The sequence below is a fragment of the Platalea leucorodia genome (assembly GCF_965183815.1).
Source record: "Platalea leucorodia genome assembly, chromosome: 1".
Lineage (NCBI taxonomy): Eukaryota > Metazoa > Chordata > Aves > Pelecaniformes > Threskiornithidae > Platalea > Platalea leucorodia.
In genome coordinates this window covers 38,322,246-38,337,455 of record NC_138823.1, presented here as the reverse complement: position 1 = coordinate 38,337,455, position 15,210 = coordinate 38,322,246, and the positions used below count along the sequence as shown (strand labels likewise).

Below are 15,210 nucleotides of genomic sequence, written 5' to 3'. Positions count from 1 at the left end.
ATCTGCTTGTCCTCCCGAAGCCAGTTCTGTGAACTCCTACAGGGGATCTTTCATATGCTATGAGCTTTGCTTCCTCATCAGCCCAATAATTCTGTGTCTTGTCCTTTACTAGGTAGCTTAATCTGTTTTTGAAGATCTAAGTGGCATTTCATGTTGGTCATCTACAGAGAGGAGAAAGGACACTTTGTAGAAGAAAATCTGTAAGACAGTAAAACAGATACACAAATACTATATTTTGGCCTTAGTAATTCTCCCTCTAAATTCAGCAAATAAGTGCTTCATGGTATGAGATTCTACTTAAAAAAAAAAAAAAAAAAAGCAGAGATGTGGATAATACACAGTGAAAACAGCGCTGAAGAGCATGGTCAGCCTCCAAACCAAAATCGTTGTGAAAGTTTTGCGTATAGGAATCAGAACTGATCTTACGTGTACGTGGATGGAAATAAGTGTTTGCAAGATCAACACCTTAAGTGGGTGCTACAGGAGGTGACAGCAGAGTAGGAAAGTCAGATTTAGAAAAGGGAAAATACGTTGCCCAGTTTCACACTTCTAGCAGCTATGGCAGAATTCTCAGATAAGGGAGGTATTTAAGTCTTACTTTTAATAGGCTGATTATACCTATAAAATACGTAGGGGAGGTTAAATTAAATGCAAGCTTTAATTTCATGGGTTAGGGAATTGCACAGTGAAATAATTCACTGAGAAAAGAAAACACTAGAGTATTCTTCAGGAATTTGGGAACGTAGTATGCTTCAGCTATCGGAAAGAACTGTCCACTGAATTTTAAAAATCCTTAAAGAATTGCATAGTTTGAAAAAGAGACTATTTTAATTTTGTATGGCTTCGTTAATATATACCTTTGTCATTATTGTAGCACGGCCAGTTCTAACGTCATTTCTTCACAGTTTATTCCAACATTTTGATAAAGAGTGCGAAGAGCTTTCTTGGAAGATGCATCGTGAAATACAGAAAATGAGGGAAATTGCCCTTGTTTACCTTGACAGAAGTGGTGGCCTTCAGAAATTCGTGCACGATTGCAAAAAATATAATGGTATTACTCACTCAATAGACAGTCTGTTAAATTGATACGTAAAAAAAAATAAGAGATTTGTGTAACATTTAAGATACTTTTTTGCTCCTACAGACTCAAAACAAAGTTACGCTGTTTATCGTTTCATTATTTCAATAAATCCTTCTGACATTGCTGAATTAGATGCAACTCTTGGAAATTACATTCTTCATAATCCCATACAAGCTGCACAGATTTTTCAGTCAGTAAGTATGTATTTATAGACAAGAGTAGACAAAAGTACATCTTCTATATTTTAACTAGGTTTTCCTTTCTAAAATGAAGTTATTTTTCGATATCACAGGTATGTTTCATAGCTATTAAGACATTATCATTAATTGAACAACTGCAGACAGAGGCCCAGGTGAGTCTGCATTGTTTTCCTCCATTTAGATCTTAAATCTTTTAAGTATGGTGAAGTATTAACAAATATTATTTTTGAATTAACTTTTCAGTTTTCATTTTCCCTTTGGTTGTAGTAGTATTTGTAATTAAAAATAGCTGGAAGTCTCACCCAACCATATTGCAAAAATTTTGAGATAATTAATATGAAACCTAATTACTCTTACACTTTTTATGTGTTTCTGATTTTTTTTTCTAATAGCTATGTATCACATTGTGTGTTTGTCTATGTAAGTAAAGCAGTTTTAAATAAAAAAATATTTACGGTATTAATGTAATTGTGTCTCTTGTTAGATTAGTATACTGCTGAAACCAACACATTTGCCACCTTTACCAAGTTATGTTCTGAGTCTTTCTGCGTTTCCCTTTAATTACACATCTCAAAGATTTTATATGTCTGAAGGAATAGTGATTGCAATGGGAACTGTAACAAAATATACACAAGGAGCAAGATTTCTTTGTACTGAGGAAACCTGTCCCTTTTCTGAAGGTAGTAAAAAAAAGAAAAATCAGTACTGTTTCAAAAGCTTTTTAATAATTTTCATAACTTAACGGAGATTAAAAACCTAGCATGAAAAAGGCATTTCTCTATGCAGTCTTATTATGCAAACATTTTTGTAATGAGCACAGCATGATTTTTACTAATTGAAAGCAGTGGACCTTGCAGGGGTTGCTCAGCATTATTAAATGTTTTGGGAGCATAGCTATGCCAGCAATCCATTTTCCTAATGTTGAAGATGATAGTTTATATGAGAAAAGATATGTCGCCAATATAATTTAATAAATTATCCGAAAGAAAAAATGCTAAACTAGTAGAATACTTTTTTTTTTTTTCCCTTGGAAACTGTGTTTCTGTTTATAAAAAATGCCACAGAAAAGTATGCTTAAGTGACTGGCAAAAGATTCTAGCATAGAACAAGTTTGCTTTAATGAGTAGCTGACTTCTGTGGAACTACTTCTTTGAGTAATATTACCCAAGTGCTTGTACTGTTGCAGGATTAGGGCTGAAGTACTTCTAAGGCATTGTATTGTTTGCTTCTTCCTGTAACAGAGACCATAAAATTAGAAGAGAGAAGCGAAATCCCGAAGTTAGGAGACTGCAGAATACATCATAATGACGTCTTTATGAGGGCATGCACCTCTAATAATGAATATCCATATCCCGTGTCATTTCCACGCAAAGCAGAAGCGGCAGTCGCTTGCTCCCTGCGCTCAGAGGCCGAGCTGTTCTGCTTGGGAATGGGCAGTGGGAAATTCTGACATCTTGTGGTCAACCTGTAGTAGATTATACATATCATTTTAGTGGAAGCGTAGTATATGATCGTATGCCCATCTGAAGAAACACATGACAAATTTGGAATTTCACTGTCCAGTAGTCTCATCACTTCTATTCTTAATGGGAAATTTAAAATGAAAGCCCTGTCCTCGTTTTAAATTTTTGGTAATTTTTTTTTTTTCCCCCAGGCTTTAGGTACATAAGGGTGCATCTGCCTGGAGCTACCGAATCTGCCACAGTGAGGAATGATTTTGTGTGTAGTTTGTGTTCTTCGCCACTGCAGGAAGACATGAAATTTAGAGTACTTGGTGGTAGGATTTATGTAGTTTTATTTTTAGACCTATTACTTTCCTACTTCTGTTACACAATAAGAAGTAAACAAAATGGTTAAGTGCAAAAAGCCCCCAAATGCACCAGCCATTTAGGGAAAAAAAAAAAAAAAAGCTGTATTGTTTTCAAGAGAACTAACCTTTTCTTTGCCTTTATTTTGAAAGATAAACAAATAGTTGAAATGATTGATGCAAAAGTTCTTAATGCTTTGAAAGGATATTCCAATGATAAATCACATTTTAGGATTCAGACATTTACAGTTTTCTTGAGAGGTAAGCTGAATTTTGGAGTTTTGTCAAAAATGTTTTAGAATTGAACTGTAATAATCCCTTGCATTTTCCTTATAGGTCCATTTCTCTGGACAAAATGGTGAAAGTCCTAATTTATATTGCAGTTCTTTCATAAAATTAGGGGGGTAAAATACATAAAATTAGCTAGGTGACTAAACAGTATACACAGGTGATTTAAGAGTGCACATGGCAAAACTGTTGCATTCACTTTTATACCTTCATTTAAATAAAATCCCCTGGCCAGCTCTGCAGTATTGCATTCTTACTGTAGCTTGTTTTTTCCTCCTTTCTACTTCCTTTAGTCACACCGTTTTGTAACTTCATGCATTTTTAACATCCTTCCTCAATCTAGCTGTTTTCTGCACTCCATCAGGATTTTTGGCTTCTGCTACTACTACCTTCCGCTGCAAACATTAAATGATTTCTAATGTGAATATCCAACTAAGATCACAACTCACCAACATAATTCCATTAATTCTCTTAAAAAAAAAAAAAAAGTGCCATTCAAAGTCTACAGAATTATATAGTTAATTTCTTGAAAACTAAATAGCTCCAGGATCATGAGAAACACTTAAAAATTGGCACTATGCATGTATGGTTATAAAACAGAATCTATGGGTGAGATACTGCCAGTCATGCATGCATTAATTTCCACTGGCTTCAGTGATCAGTGAGGTTAGACAGGATCTCAACAGCTGAGATTCGTATTTGATTGGACCAAACTCTCATTTCCAAAAAATAAATGTGATTTTTTTTTTTTAAATGCACAGAAATGCAAAGGTTCCCAAAGCTATTTGAAATCTGTTTAGTTTAGATTGCCTTTTTATTGTGTTTTTTTTTTTTTTTCTCCAACATTTTATAGGACAGTAACTGATAATGGCGTAGCCACAAGTTTCAGAGTAGGAATGCATACTTGCAAACAACTGTCCATTTTCTTCTCAGTGCGGAACTAAATGCATCATCCATTTTCTTTATCAGGAATCTCCTTTTCCTCACACGGTGTGCCTTCCTTACCTTTTGCATCCAACTGTTGTTTTCTGCAATTAAATCATAAAATCAAACTGTTCAGAATGTGAAGAAAAGTTTTCTGACCATGTCTTTAGACCTGTTTTTATGCCCTAAAACATCTGCAGGTTCTTCTCCCCCCCTGCCCCCCCCCCCCCTTTTTTTTTAATTTCTAGACGAACTGGCCAATAAAATGAAAATGGGAGACCACTACAAGATTATAGGAATTCCAGCTTGTGTCCAAAATGGCTTACAAAGTACAGCATGTATAGAAGTCAATAGTGTACAGCTCTGTAAATCAAATGGTAAGAAAGTTCCATTAAAAATTGACTAAAAAAGTTGGAAAAACATTCTAGAACAAAATCTTGAGAATTGGTACAGTCTTCTGTTATCTAGAGGTCCGGATTACAAAACCACTCTGGGACTTTCCTCTTACAGTCTGAAATGTATGCTTACGGTTATTTGAGAATATCTTCTTTTGCCCAGTTTCCATGCGTTGGGAAACTACGTAATTATTTACTGCAGTTCTTCAACTTCTCTTTCCAACTTCTCCTATCCATTGGAAGGTACTTTGAAATCATATATTAAGATATTTTAGTTTGTGATGAGTTTGTTACTCCTTTCTTATTCCACCAGTTTTAGCAGATCATGTCTGCTACCTTTTTCGTAGTAAAATTAATAGTGTCAGATGTTTAAATTCTGAATTTGAGTAAACATACTCGTTCTTTGTAAGTTTTGTATCAAGACTGGAAAGTTGATTTGTTCTAATATATCTGCATAGCGCTCTTATGAAGTGTTTGTTAACCTGTACTTTGTTTTCATTAGGTCCTTCCTTTGTCAGTGACAATTTTAAGTATCTGCTCTCCCTGACTTCAAATTCATGCTGGAGGTTTACTGCCATCCTTGCCAATATCTTTGCTTCTCAAGTTGTTCCACCAGGCACTTACAATACTCTTAAACTCGCAATATTGCTGAGTCTAGTACAGACATGTGAAAAAGAAAACGCAGATTATCTGGATCTGTTGATTGTGACAAGTGACACGCTAGTAATTGATAGGTAAAGAGATTCCTTATTTTTAACCTAAATTAGAATTAAAAACATGAGTATTTTTAAAGATAATAGGATCGGTCTTCCATGAAAGGCTAAAGAGACTATATTTTAAAAGAATATACAGGGCTCCAACTCAGTAAAAAATACCCCATTTTTATCCCTGGGACATTTTTATTTATTTCAAGTGATAAATCTAGATCAGAACTTCACGAATAATAAAACCACTTAACACTCTCGTAATGATCTCAATAAGATTTTAACACTAGCACTGTTTAGCAGAGCTCAAATAATACATTCTTCTAAAATGAAAACTGAAGCCTGACCCAGAAGCTGGTAATGCTGGAAGCAAAGGGCTCTGCTTTCAAATCTTGTGTCACTTTAAGCCTTTTCACCACCACTTCCCAGGTATCAGCATTTTCAGTTTATAAGCAGTGTGTAAATAGATACTTACATTTTTATCACTCTTTTTGATAAAAACTATACTGATAAGGTATCAAAAGTCATGTACGTCTTCACACGTAGGTCATAAATCCAGCTGTTGTTGCCTTTAACAAAATGTTTTCCTGTATTTATGCATTTTATGTATTTACCCCTTCGCACAACTATAAACTGTTAACGTAATTTCACATACACTACAGAAAAGTACAATACACTCACCTTTAAATTTACATTAATTTAAACAAAATTACTTTCTCCTTCCCCAACTCAAAACAGGGCTTCATTTTTATTTTCGACAAAGATCTTTGAAAGTGGCATGAATTTTATTTTCATTTGAGAATTCAGCAAATTCATTAGTATTTTTTGTTGTGGAAAAAAAAAAACTTTCTTAACCATTTCAAAATTTAGCTGTAGAAATTAGTTTAAATTTGAATAAAAAGTGGGTTGCAGGCTTTCTTTCTCAGGTTAAGAGTAGATGTCAAGAGAAATCATAGGAGCTCAGTGTTTTGAGAATCAAATCATCTGGTTAATATTACAACAGTTGCACACTGTGAATCTTGGTCAGTACTGTCATTTGTACTGTTTTGTATGTGCGCATAGTATTTTATTGTCAGTAGCTTGTCAAAATAGGCATTTCCTACATCATATTTATATTGGTATGATAGCCTATTTATTAATACTTCTTAATTGTAATTAATAATTTTCTCCAAGTTAATAATAATAATAGGATAAATGGTGCTCTGACATCTGAAAATCATTAGGAGCCTTTGATTGTGGAACCAGACAATTTGCAACCTCTTTGTGCCAAGGAACGGAGTGCAGGGGATGAAAAAGAAACTCTATACCTGCTTTCTCAAAAAGAATTGGGGTGGGGGGCAGTAACCCTGGCAGGCAGAGCTCGCGTGTTCCCAGCTTTTTCATTTTTCCCAGATGGCCAGGATTCCTAATCCTCTACCCTTGTAAATCACTGGAAAAGTTTCTCTAGAATAGGAACAGGAGTTAACAATGCAGGGTTAAATTATGAGACTTCTTTTTTAATTCCTAGGAATTACTTCTATTGCAAACCATTTGTCTCATATGTTATATCCATAAGAAATTTTTGTCCTGTTGGCAGCTGTTGGTGAGAAAGCCTGGACTTCTACCTTTGTATTCAAAGTTACTTTAAACATTCAATTTTGACGCTGTTTTTATGTTAAGGGTGGTGGTGGTTGTTGCTGTTTCTAAGTGAGTCTTAATATATATAAATACCATTATAAAGCATTAAGTGTAGTATTAAGTTGCTTAAGTTTTTTAAAACTGAACAATAACAATTTGTGACTAACAGAAATATTTAATCCTCTAGGCTTCTGAATTACAGCATCTGTCTTCTGCCTCGTGGCATACGACACCCACCTTCTGGTGAAATTTTTCCTTCTGTGTCCAAAGATAAACACGGAACTGGAAGTGCTAGTATTCACGCCTGCAGCGCTGCGCTGGCTAAGGGTGGTATCTGTTACATAGGAGACTTATCGTCATATAAAAAGGATAAACTTGAACTTCTACAGTCCGGTAATCTCACACCTACTAACGAATGAGGGGACACAACACAACAAACATGCAGATTTGTGGCGAGCTTCGTTCCCCAGCTTATGGCCCTGAAATGCTGGGAAAATCGATAAGCTATTTGTCACCAGTCTGTGTCCAAAATAAGGACAGAAAAGCCAAGGTCCTATTAGCTTACATTTGCTACACAGGCCACGCTACAGAGATCCACTGATCGTGACGATTCAATGAAATACATAATCGTGACTGGTTTCAGACAGTGCCTGTGGGACTAGAATTTATAGTTAAACTACATCAAAAACGTAACTGATGTATTTTGTCCTGTCCTAGTGCTGGAGAGCAGAACGACAACAGTATTCATTCCTGGGAAGAAGTACGGAGAGGAGGCTGACCAACAAGTTACTATTTCAGTTCAGACCAATTTTTGGTCTTTTGTAGATGTGGATGCTTCCACAAAGAAACATACGCAAAAGGATAACTTTTTAATTGGGCAGATGGTAAAGCACATGCCTTGTTACGACAGTAACTGTACTATAGCAGTCATTTGTGTTTATGGTTATTTCAACTTATAATGAAAACAATCAAATTTGTTAGTATTTCCAAAAAGTCACAACTTCAGTGACTTTAAATCAAGTATCTTCTAAAATGAGCTAGCTTTCCGAAAAGCAGGTATCATTTATTTTATTCAGAATAGCTTTTGACAACTACTATTGAAAGAAAATTTTACTGCATATATTGTAGGTAATTCATTAGATAATCTTGCAGGACTCAGTAGATATGGATATCAAACATTTCAGACTGAAAAAACTGTGAGGTTTCTACAAGTCAAAAGGCCAAAATAAAGTAATTGTTTTCTTTCTCCGGGTCTTCTCTTTAGGATGCGAGTTTGATTCCACCTAACCTCCTAGATGTTTTTGGGCTTTTGATATACAGTGAGTTTCCCTCCTGTCGACTATCTTCTCCTTTGGTGCATCAGATCTTGAAAAAAGCCATTAATCCTGAGGCCATGCTGTACAAAGTCTCACAGCAGTTCAGAACGCAGGATTATGAGGAGGTAACAGATACTATCCAGTAACTTATCATACTGTTTCTGGAATCACAAGGTTCTCTCCGCACATTCTGATTGCTTAAACATGTTAATACTCACTTCCTACTCTTTCCCCCCCACCATATTCCCACTAGCATTAATAACTGATACACACACTGATAAAATTAGCTTCAGTTCTTTAAAAGGGGGCCAGCACAATAAATTCAGTTCAATCTTGTTTCTGAAAAAAATACTAGGTTAACATTGATATGAGATCTCCAATACCTAATTTTGACCAGAATAGCTTACAATCAGTAGTAAAAGTCAATATTCCATTCTAAATAAACTGAGATCTATCCTTACATATAGCTGAATGGTGACAGTTGTCTTTATAAAAACTATTGGTAGAATATATGGTCCAAACTATATTACTATGCCACTGGTGTGAAAAATGTAAATTCTTTGTTTTCCAGTTAAATATTTAAAATGTATACCCTCTCTCTAGTTTATTTTGTTTGCTAAGAATCTTCATGTTGAACTGAGTTCAGAAGCAGAAAACCTCATTCAGGGCTACTATCTTGCAAGTCGCAGAGTGAGAAGAGATTCTATTCATGGATCAACATTATCAGCATCTGCACTAAAAATTCTGTATGTCCTGCTCTTCATAGTAAAGGAAACACATCTATGTTTCAAATAGAAATTGTGCTAGCCTGCTCAAGAGCTTGTTAAAAAAAAATCTAGACAAGACTTTTAAGTTTTGAAAAAAACAAGCGTAAAGAATCTTATTTACCATTTATGAATGCCATTTATCTTACATATTGATGTTGGAAAAAAAAAAAAGTTTAAAGAGTTTTAAAGTTTTAAAAGTTTTGTTTTGTTTTGTTTTTTTCCCCAGGCAAAACCCCAGTGATTTAAGAAACAATTACCACTATTAAAGCTACCTAGAAAAACAAAAATGGGATTTAAATTATCACAGCTTGGTACTATGCAAGCAAAAAAAGTATTAACAGTAGATAATATGCTGAGTTCCACTGCTTTCGTAGCACAAGAAAGTAATGCAGAGTAATACGCACTTTCTCAGTGACAAGTATAACTGCACTATTTGTGGGAAGTTTACACAGCTGAAGTATGGGGAAAAAAAACCACTCCAGGGTTAACTTCTGATTTACCGAAGTGCTTGAAACAGGGCAATACATACTGCATTCATGTCTGCAATATCTTTTTCTGACATGCTTTTATTCATCTCTTAGGATTTCACTGGCTAAGGCTCATACTAAACTAAGTTTAAGAAAGAAAGCGCTCGAGGAAGATGCGTTGATTGCCATCTTGTTACTTGAATCCTCTCTTACCCTAAAACATGGTAAATAATGTAACAGTCTTTAGTCTTGGGTACATAGTTTTCGTATTTTGGCAGTTTGAAAAAAGTTTATATTGATCGATTGCAATAGTAGTTAGTTCATCTCAAATCTAAGTCCAGAATTTCCACTGCCTTTCAGCTGACTTCCCTGCAGAGCATCTCAGTGCTGCACGTCATTAGGCCGCAGGCCAGCACCAAGCCTCCACCCTTTATGCTGGCTTATGAGAGGCGCAGCTCCTCTAACATCGATCCAGGTTCAGCTGAAGACAGATTCCCTCCCTGGGGAGAGAGAAGACAAGGGTTGAGGGGTTTGTTTTGTTTATCTAGCATCACAGGCACGTTTGTTCACACAAATTTGGCAGAGGCAAGAATTATGATGCAATGCTTAAAAGTGGAAACATACAAGATTGCATTACTAAGTCATCTGTCACAGCTTTTTTGCCTTCAAAGCCCTGGCAAGAGTTTATCAAGTCTTTCAGCACAAGTCTTAATTTCTTCTTTGTTCAGGCAAGTCTGCATTATGCATAGCACCAAATCCTGTATTTCCATTTGACCTCAGTGATGAAAACTCCCTGCAAGAGCGAGATAGTTACCTAATGCAGTGTCACCATCAACTGCTGACGTTTATTGGTGCATATGGCCCAGGAACTCATATGAAGACTAACGAAGAGTGAAAACTCCACTCTGTAAGTAAAGCCTGAAGCTTCCACTTTAGCCTTTTGAGAGACTGCAGTTAGAAATATACTTAGAAATAAAGTTAGTAACTAATTAACTTTAATTAATTTAGTTATTAACTAATGTTAATAACTTAGAAATACAGTTTTTAATATTTTGGTAAGACAGTTCTGTGCTGTTTTGCTAAGGAATAAAGCATAGCTGACAAGATTCAGTTACAAGTTTTCTGACAGTGTTGTTTGAAGGCAGGAGTGACAACTTCATCCTAGGAGGCCATGGCGTCAGAATAAAGCCACAACCGGAACTTCTCTTCCTGGCTACCACTGTTCATCCACCGTTAAGTGACAGGAGTAAAGCAGGGTTTTTAATAAGACTACAACTAACAATTAAACCAGGAGTTTAGAATCTAATGTTTCAACTACATGAACATTCTCTGCAGTTTTTCTTGTTGCTTCTTTTTGAATGTATCACCCAATGAGCATTAAATAGTTTTAAATACATAAAAACTCTTTTTCTAGTGTAAGGCAACTTTATAACATTATTAGTCATGTTCTGAAAGGTATAAAAGTATCGCCATACTGCTTGATGTTCTATTTCTTTATTTTACATCACAGCAACGTAATATTAGACCAGGATGCTGATGTGCTCCTGCAATCTGAAAAAACCCACAGTATTTCCACGTTACTTTATACAGACTGCAGGGGATAGCGGAACCCTACAGGAGAGTGAAAAAAAATGTTTTGGACGACCTGGTAGGTGGGCAGCTCAGCGAGTTCAACTCTACCTCACTGCAAAAACAAGTGTAAAGAGTGGTGTAGTAGAAGATGAGGTGTCTGACCTACAGTACGTTTCTCCAACTGTGGACTTCTCTGTATTTTATCTTCCTAGTAAGGATATAGCAGTAGACATAATACTGAGCAAGTTTTACATCCAAGAGGTCCATGTTAAAAAAAAAAAAAATGTAGCAGAAAAATTGTAGGCTTCCTGTCAAATCTGGACAAGCTGAACGGCTTGGTGTGGCTCCTACCCAGGTTGTCATCCAGCAGGATCGTGGTGCTACCGCTCACGTAGCCTCAACAAAAAACTACAGGCACTGAAAACAGAAATCCAACGGGTTTTTTTCATACACACACTGCCTTGGAGATAAGCAGAAAAGGTGCCTCCACTAATATTGTAAACACTCTCATTTAGAAAAGATAACACAAGTTTTCCTACATGTTTTAACTCTTGCTTTATTCCATTGTATTCAATTTGTTTGGCACACTTAAATATTCATACCAAGTTCTAAGAGTGTCCGCAAGGCCACCTCCCTTTCTAGAGTGACACTCTCACCTGAACTCCATTCAAGGATTATGCACACATTTTCACGAAACAGCTACTCCTCTGCCCTACTATTGAACCAAGCAGTATTTCTGAGGAGCAGGAAGGGCCGTGAAAGCATTTCCGAGGGCATCAGAACTCCACGTTTCAGGCTGCTGTTTTCAAGCTAAAAAAAACCAAAAAAACAAAAAACAAAAAACACAAACACCAACAAAAAACAACTCAAAATAAGTTAATCAGTTTTCTGTATGCTTAATCAATCTTATACAAAGTTATTAACTTTACTGGCATTTCAGATTCCAAGATACACATCAAAAAACAGTCAGATGGGTAAACGGCAAAGATTTCATCACTATGCCAGCAAAATTACTTCTAGAATAGACTTAAATAGAATTCCTTTATAAATCACGATTTTTGACAAGCCATATTAAGGAATGTACATCCTTAAGGGAAAAAAAAAAAAAAAATCTGCAAAAAGAGCACAACTTTTTATCCCTACCTCTCCCCAGCTTCTCCCGTGACATTTTAAGCAAAGACCAGGAGCAGTCCCACAAGTAAAGGACAGCATAGTCAGTCAGTAGCCCAAAAGCGCCCTCAACTAACAGGCCGCACCGTCGGCTGACGTAAGCCAGCACAGCTCCAGACAGCAGCAAACGTGGCCAGTACAGGCCTTCACCGGCTAGCAGCGTAGCTTACTGGAGCCCGAGTACTGTAGCATCGCAGTAAAAATGCGACTTACCTTCTTAAACACCCCTCCTTCTAGAAGTGGATGGAGTCTACTGTTGGCTGTATGTGTGTACACGAGCCTCAAAGACAGTGGAGGAGGTCATCTGATGTCACAGCGCCTTTAAAAAGAATAAGCGAAATCAGAAACGACGGTAGCAGATCAAACTGGAAAAATCCTACTCATTAGCTGGCACATCAGATACAACATTGCTCATCACAAAACTCAGCTGGGTAAACGGCAAAGTCATCATCACTATGCCAGCAAGCAGTCTCCTGCCTGCGCTAAGGCTGGTGTAAGGCATCAAACACAAGAGGGTCTGTTAAGTTTGTCGCAAGAGATGCACTTCTATACATCAAAGTAGAACCTTGTTTTTAACTGTTAAGCACAGAATGGCTTCAGGATAGCCAGGAACAAGAGAAAAAAAGCTCCCTCTGGGCACAAAACCACAGGCCCCTCCCTGTTGTGAGATTCAAGCTCCAGATGCCAAGTATCTTTCTAGAGGGAAAGTCCACTGCCACAGTCACCTTTCCCTTGGAATATATTCCATCAGGCTGATACGGTTAAGTGCCAGCAGGGATGGTGATTTGAACACGCTGTTCTTCACTTTAGCCTCTCACTTCCAACTAGCATCTGCTAATTCTTCAAAGCAGAAGTCTCATTTCTCTCCCCAGTTAAAAGCTAGATGCTCCGATACTATTACAAACCTCTCCGATTCCTTCCGGATTCTTGGCTTGCACCCGATCTGTTCTGGGGAGCAAGTCTTAGGTTATATAGCTATCATAATACCTTTTGTTTTGAATTTCAACCGCTTAACCCTACATGCAAACATTCATATTCCTTCTTGTTCCATCTGTAAGAGAATTTACAAGCTATAAAAGAGCTTCAGAAATCTAGTTTTCAGGAGGCTTTCCTCAACATTTTTAAGTACAGTAAGAAAGAATTACTTCTGTAGCTCCGGAGTTCAGGTGACATCTTCCTGCTTGCAAGGTAGCAGCGTGGCAGAGTCCAGACTGGAGATTCCCAAAGCCGGTAACAAAGTCATCTCTTCACCTGCCGCCTACAACAATGAAAAGAGATAAAAGATATCCGACTCAGAGAGCTCCGCTGCTGAGCCAGCAGCAGAAAGCATCAACATTTCCTTGGGGAAGTAAACCAGTCAAAGAAATACCAACCCCCTGGGCAGCCTAATTGCTGGCTTTATCATTACCTGGGGAGAAAAGTACAGGCAGCATCAGCCGAGATCAAGGTTACACAGAGTCATGACCATTTTATTACCTAAAGCGCAGGCCAGTACGAAGAGTGACTGATTGCAGGGCCGCTGTGCTGCTCCTACCGAACAGCCGTGGCAGGGGAGAGGAGTACCCCAGCAGGGCACAGCCTTTAACCCCAGTTCACGCGCGCGGGGGAGCCTACTGACGCGTTTGCCTTTTGGTTAAGGTCAGCTCTCGCGCCGCGGCCCTGGCAGGAGAGTGTTACCGCAGAGACTGCCGAGAGCCCCGGGTCCTGCCCCTGCCAGAGCCCCCCGCTTGGGTCTGCCTGCGAGCCAAAGAGGGCATCGTCGGGGTCACCGTACACCACTGGCCAAACTCCCCAAAGGGAGAAAAGGTAATTTATCTTTAGAATTAGGACATGCCTTTGCCGATGAAAATGATTTATCAGCAAAACCAAGCCTCTTTGGATGTCCAATCTGTCATTCCTTTGACGACTTGATGAGCCAAGAGATAACTCGCAGGAGCCACCATGGCTCGCCAGCGGAGCCGCACGTGCTAACGAGGTCCATCCTAGCCTCACGGGACGTACGCGGGTCCCTGGAAAGCCCGCGTGGCTACTGAGCGTCGGCTTCAACTAGCCCGCTGCAGCAGCCAGGCTGGACCACTGCCACTGCGCTGGGCAACCAAAACCAAGGTACAGTTACCACAGCGTGACCATCGCTCATCTTTCACGTGATGGCTTACGCCATTTAGAAAACGGTGCCAGCAGTAAAGTCCCTTCAATTCTTGAGGTTATACTCGTTGTTTTGAGCCCTCAGAATTGGGTTTCTTACATTAAACCAGAGGGCATATTTCTGATTCCTCTGAAAAAAAACCCGAGCACTCACTCTCCTGTTCAGACGAGCACGGGCTTGGACTGACGAGCTGAGGGGCTGCTTCAAGGAGGCAGCGGCACCAAGCCGGAGGCCGGGTGGCTCGGCCGCTCCCGACGCCCCCGGCAAGGCGGCCGGGCCGCTGCCGGAGGGCCCGTCCCGGCGGAGCGGCATTAGCCCCGGCGGCCCGAGCTGCCGCTCCGGTGCCGGAGGCCGAGGCAGGCAGGGAAGGGCTCGCAGCCCACCCAGCTGCCGGCCCCGGCCGCCGCGTCCCCGCGTCCTCCCCGCCGGCAGCCCCCCGCCCGCCTCCTCAGGGCCGCGGGGCGCGGAAGGAGCGAGCGGCCCGCGGCGGCCCCTTAAATAGTCCGCGCGGCACGGCGGCGCTTTGCGGCGGGGCGGGGCCTGCCCCGGCGGCGGGCGCTGGCTGCTCGCGCATGCGCAGGCCTGGGGCGGGCGGCGGGGCCGGCGGCGGCGGGGAGCCTGTGAGAGGGAGGCGGGGCGAGGGCGCCGCGGCCGCGGGCCGGGCGGGAGAGGCGGGAGGTGCTTGCTTCCTTCTTCGGGCGGCGGCCGGTCCCCAGCGGCCCATCTGCGTGGCACCGGAGCGGCTGGGTGCGGTGC

The 15,210-nt window shown here is 39.6% G+C and overlaps 1 protein-coding gene and 1 long non-coding RNA gene across 3 annotated transcripts; one reads left to right on the top strand and one right to left on the bottom strand.

The window, feature by feature from the left end:
* Window positions 1-951: 951 nt before the first annotated feature.
* On the top strand, window positions 952-10,503 carry MCMDC2 (minichromosome maintenance domain containing 2; the record flags this gene model as incomplete). The annotated part of the gene is made up of 14 exons (XM_082323407.1): window positions 952-1,051; window positions 1,145-1,275; window positions 1,374-1,433; window positions 1,766-1,961; window positions 2,936-3,058; window positions 3,242-3,349; window positions 4,549-4,677; window positions 5,198-5,429; window positions 7,204-7,409; window positions 7,734-7,900; window positions 8,281-8,457; window positions 8,936-9,078; window positions 9,681-9,790; window positions 10,295-10,503. The coding sequence occupies 14 exons, from the start codon at window positions 952-954 to the stop codon at window positions 10,459-10,461; spliced, it is 2,049 nt and encodes a 682-aa protein (XP_082179533.1). The 3' UTR covers window positions 10,462-10,503.
* LOC309595898 lies at window positions 9,816-14,900 on the bottom strand. Of its 2 annotated transcripts, XR_014229398.1 has the most exons (6): window positions 14,608-14,900; window positions 13,454-13,566; window positions 12,522-12,627; window positions 11,795-11,948; window positions 10,381-10,503; window positions 9,816-10,066 (listed from the first exon to the last, which is right to left on the bottom strand). It is a non-coding gene; the product is annotated as an uncharacterized lncRNA (long non-coding RNA). The 2 variants fall into 2 exon arrangements; XR_014229399.1 differs by lacking the exon at window positions 10,381-10,503 and having other exon boundaries at window positions 14,608-14,897.
* Window positions 14,901-15,210: the final 310 nt, after the last annotated feature.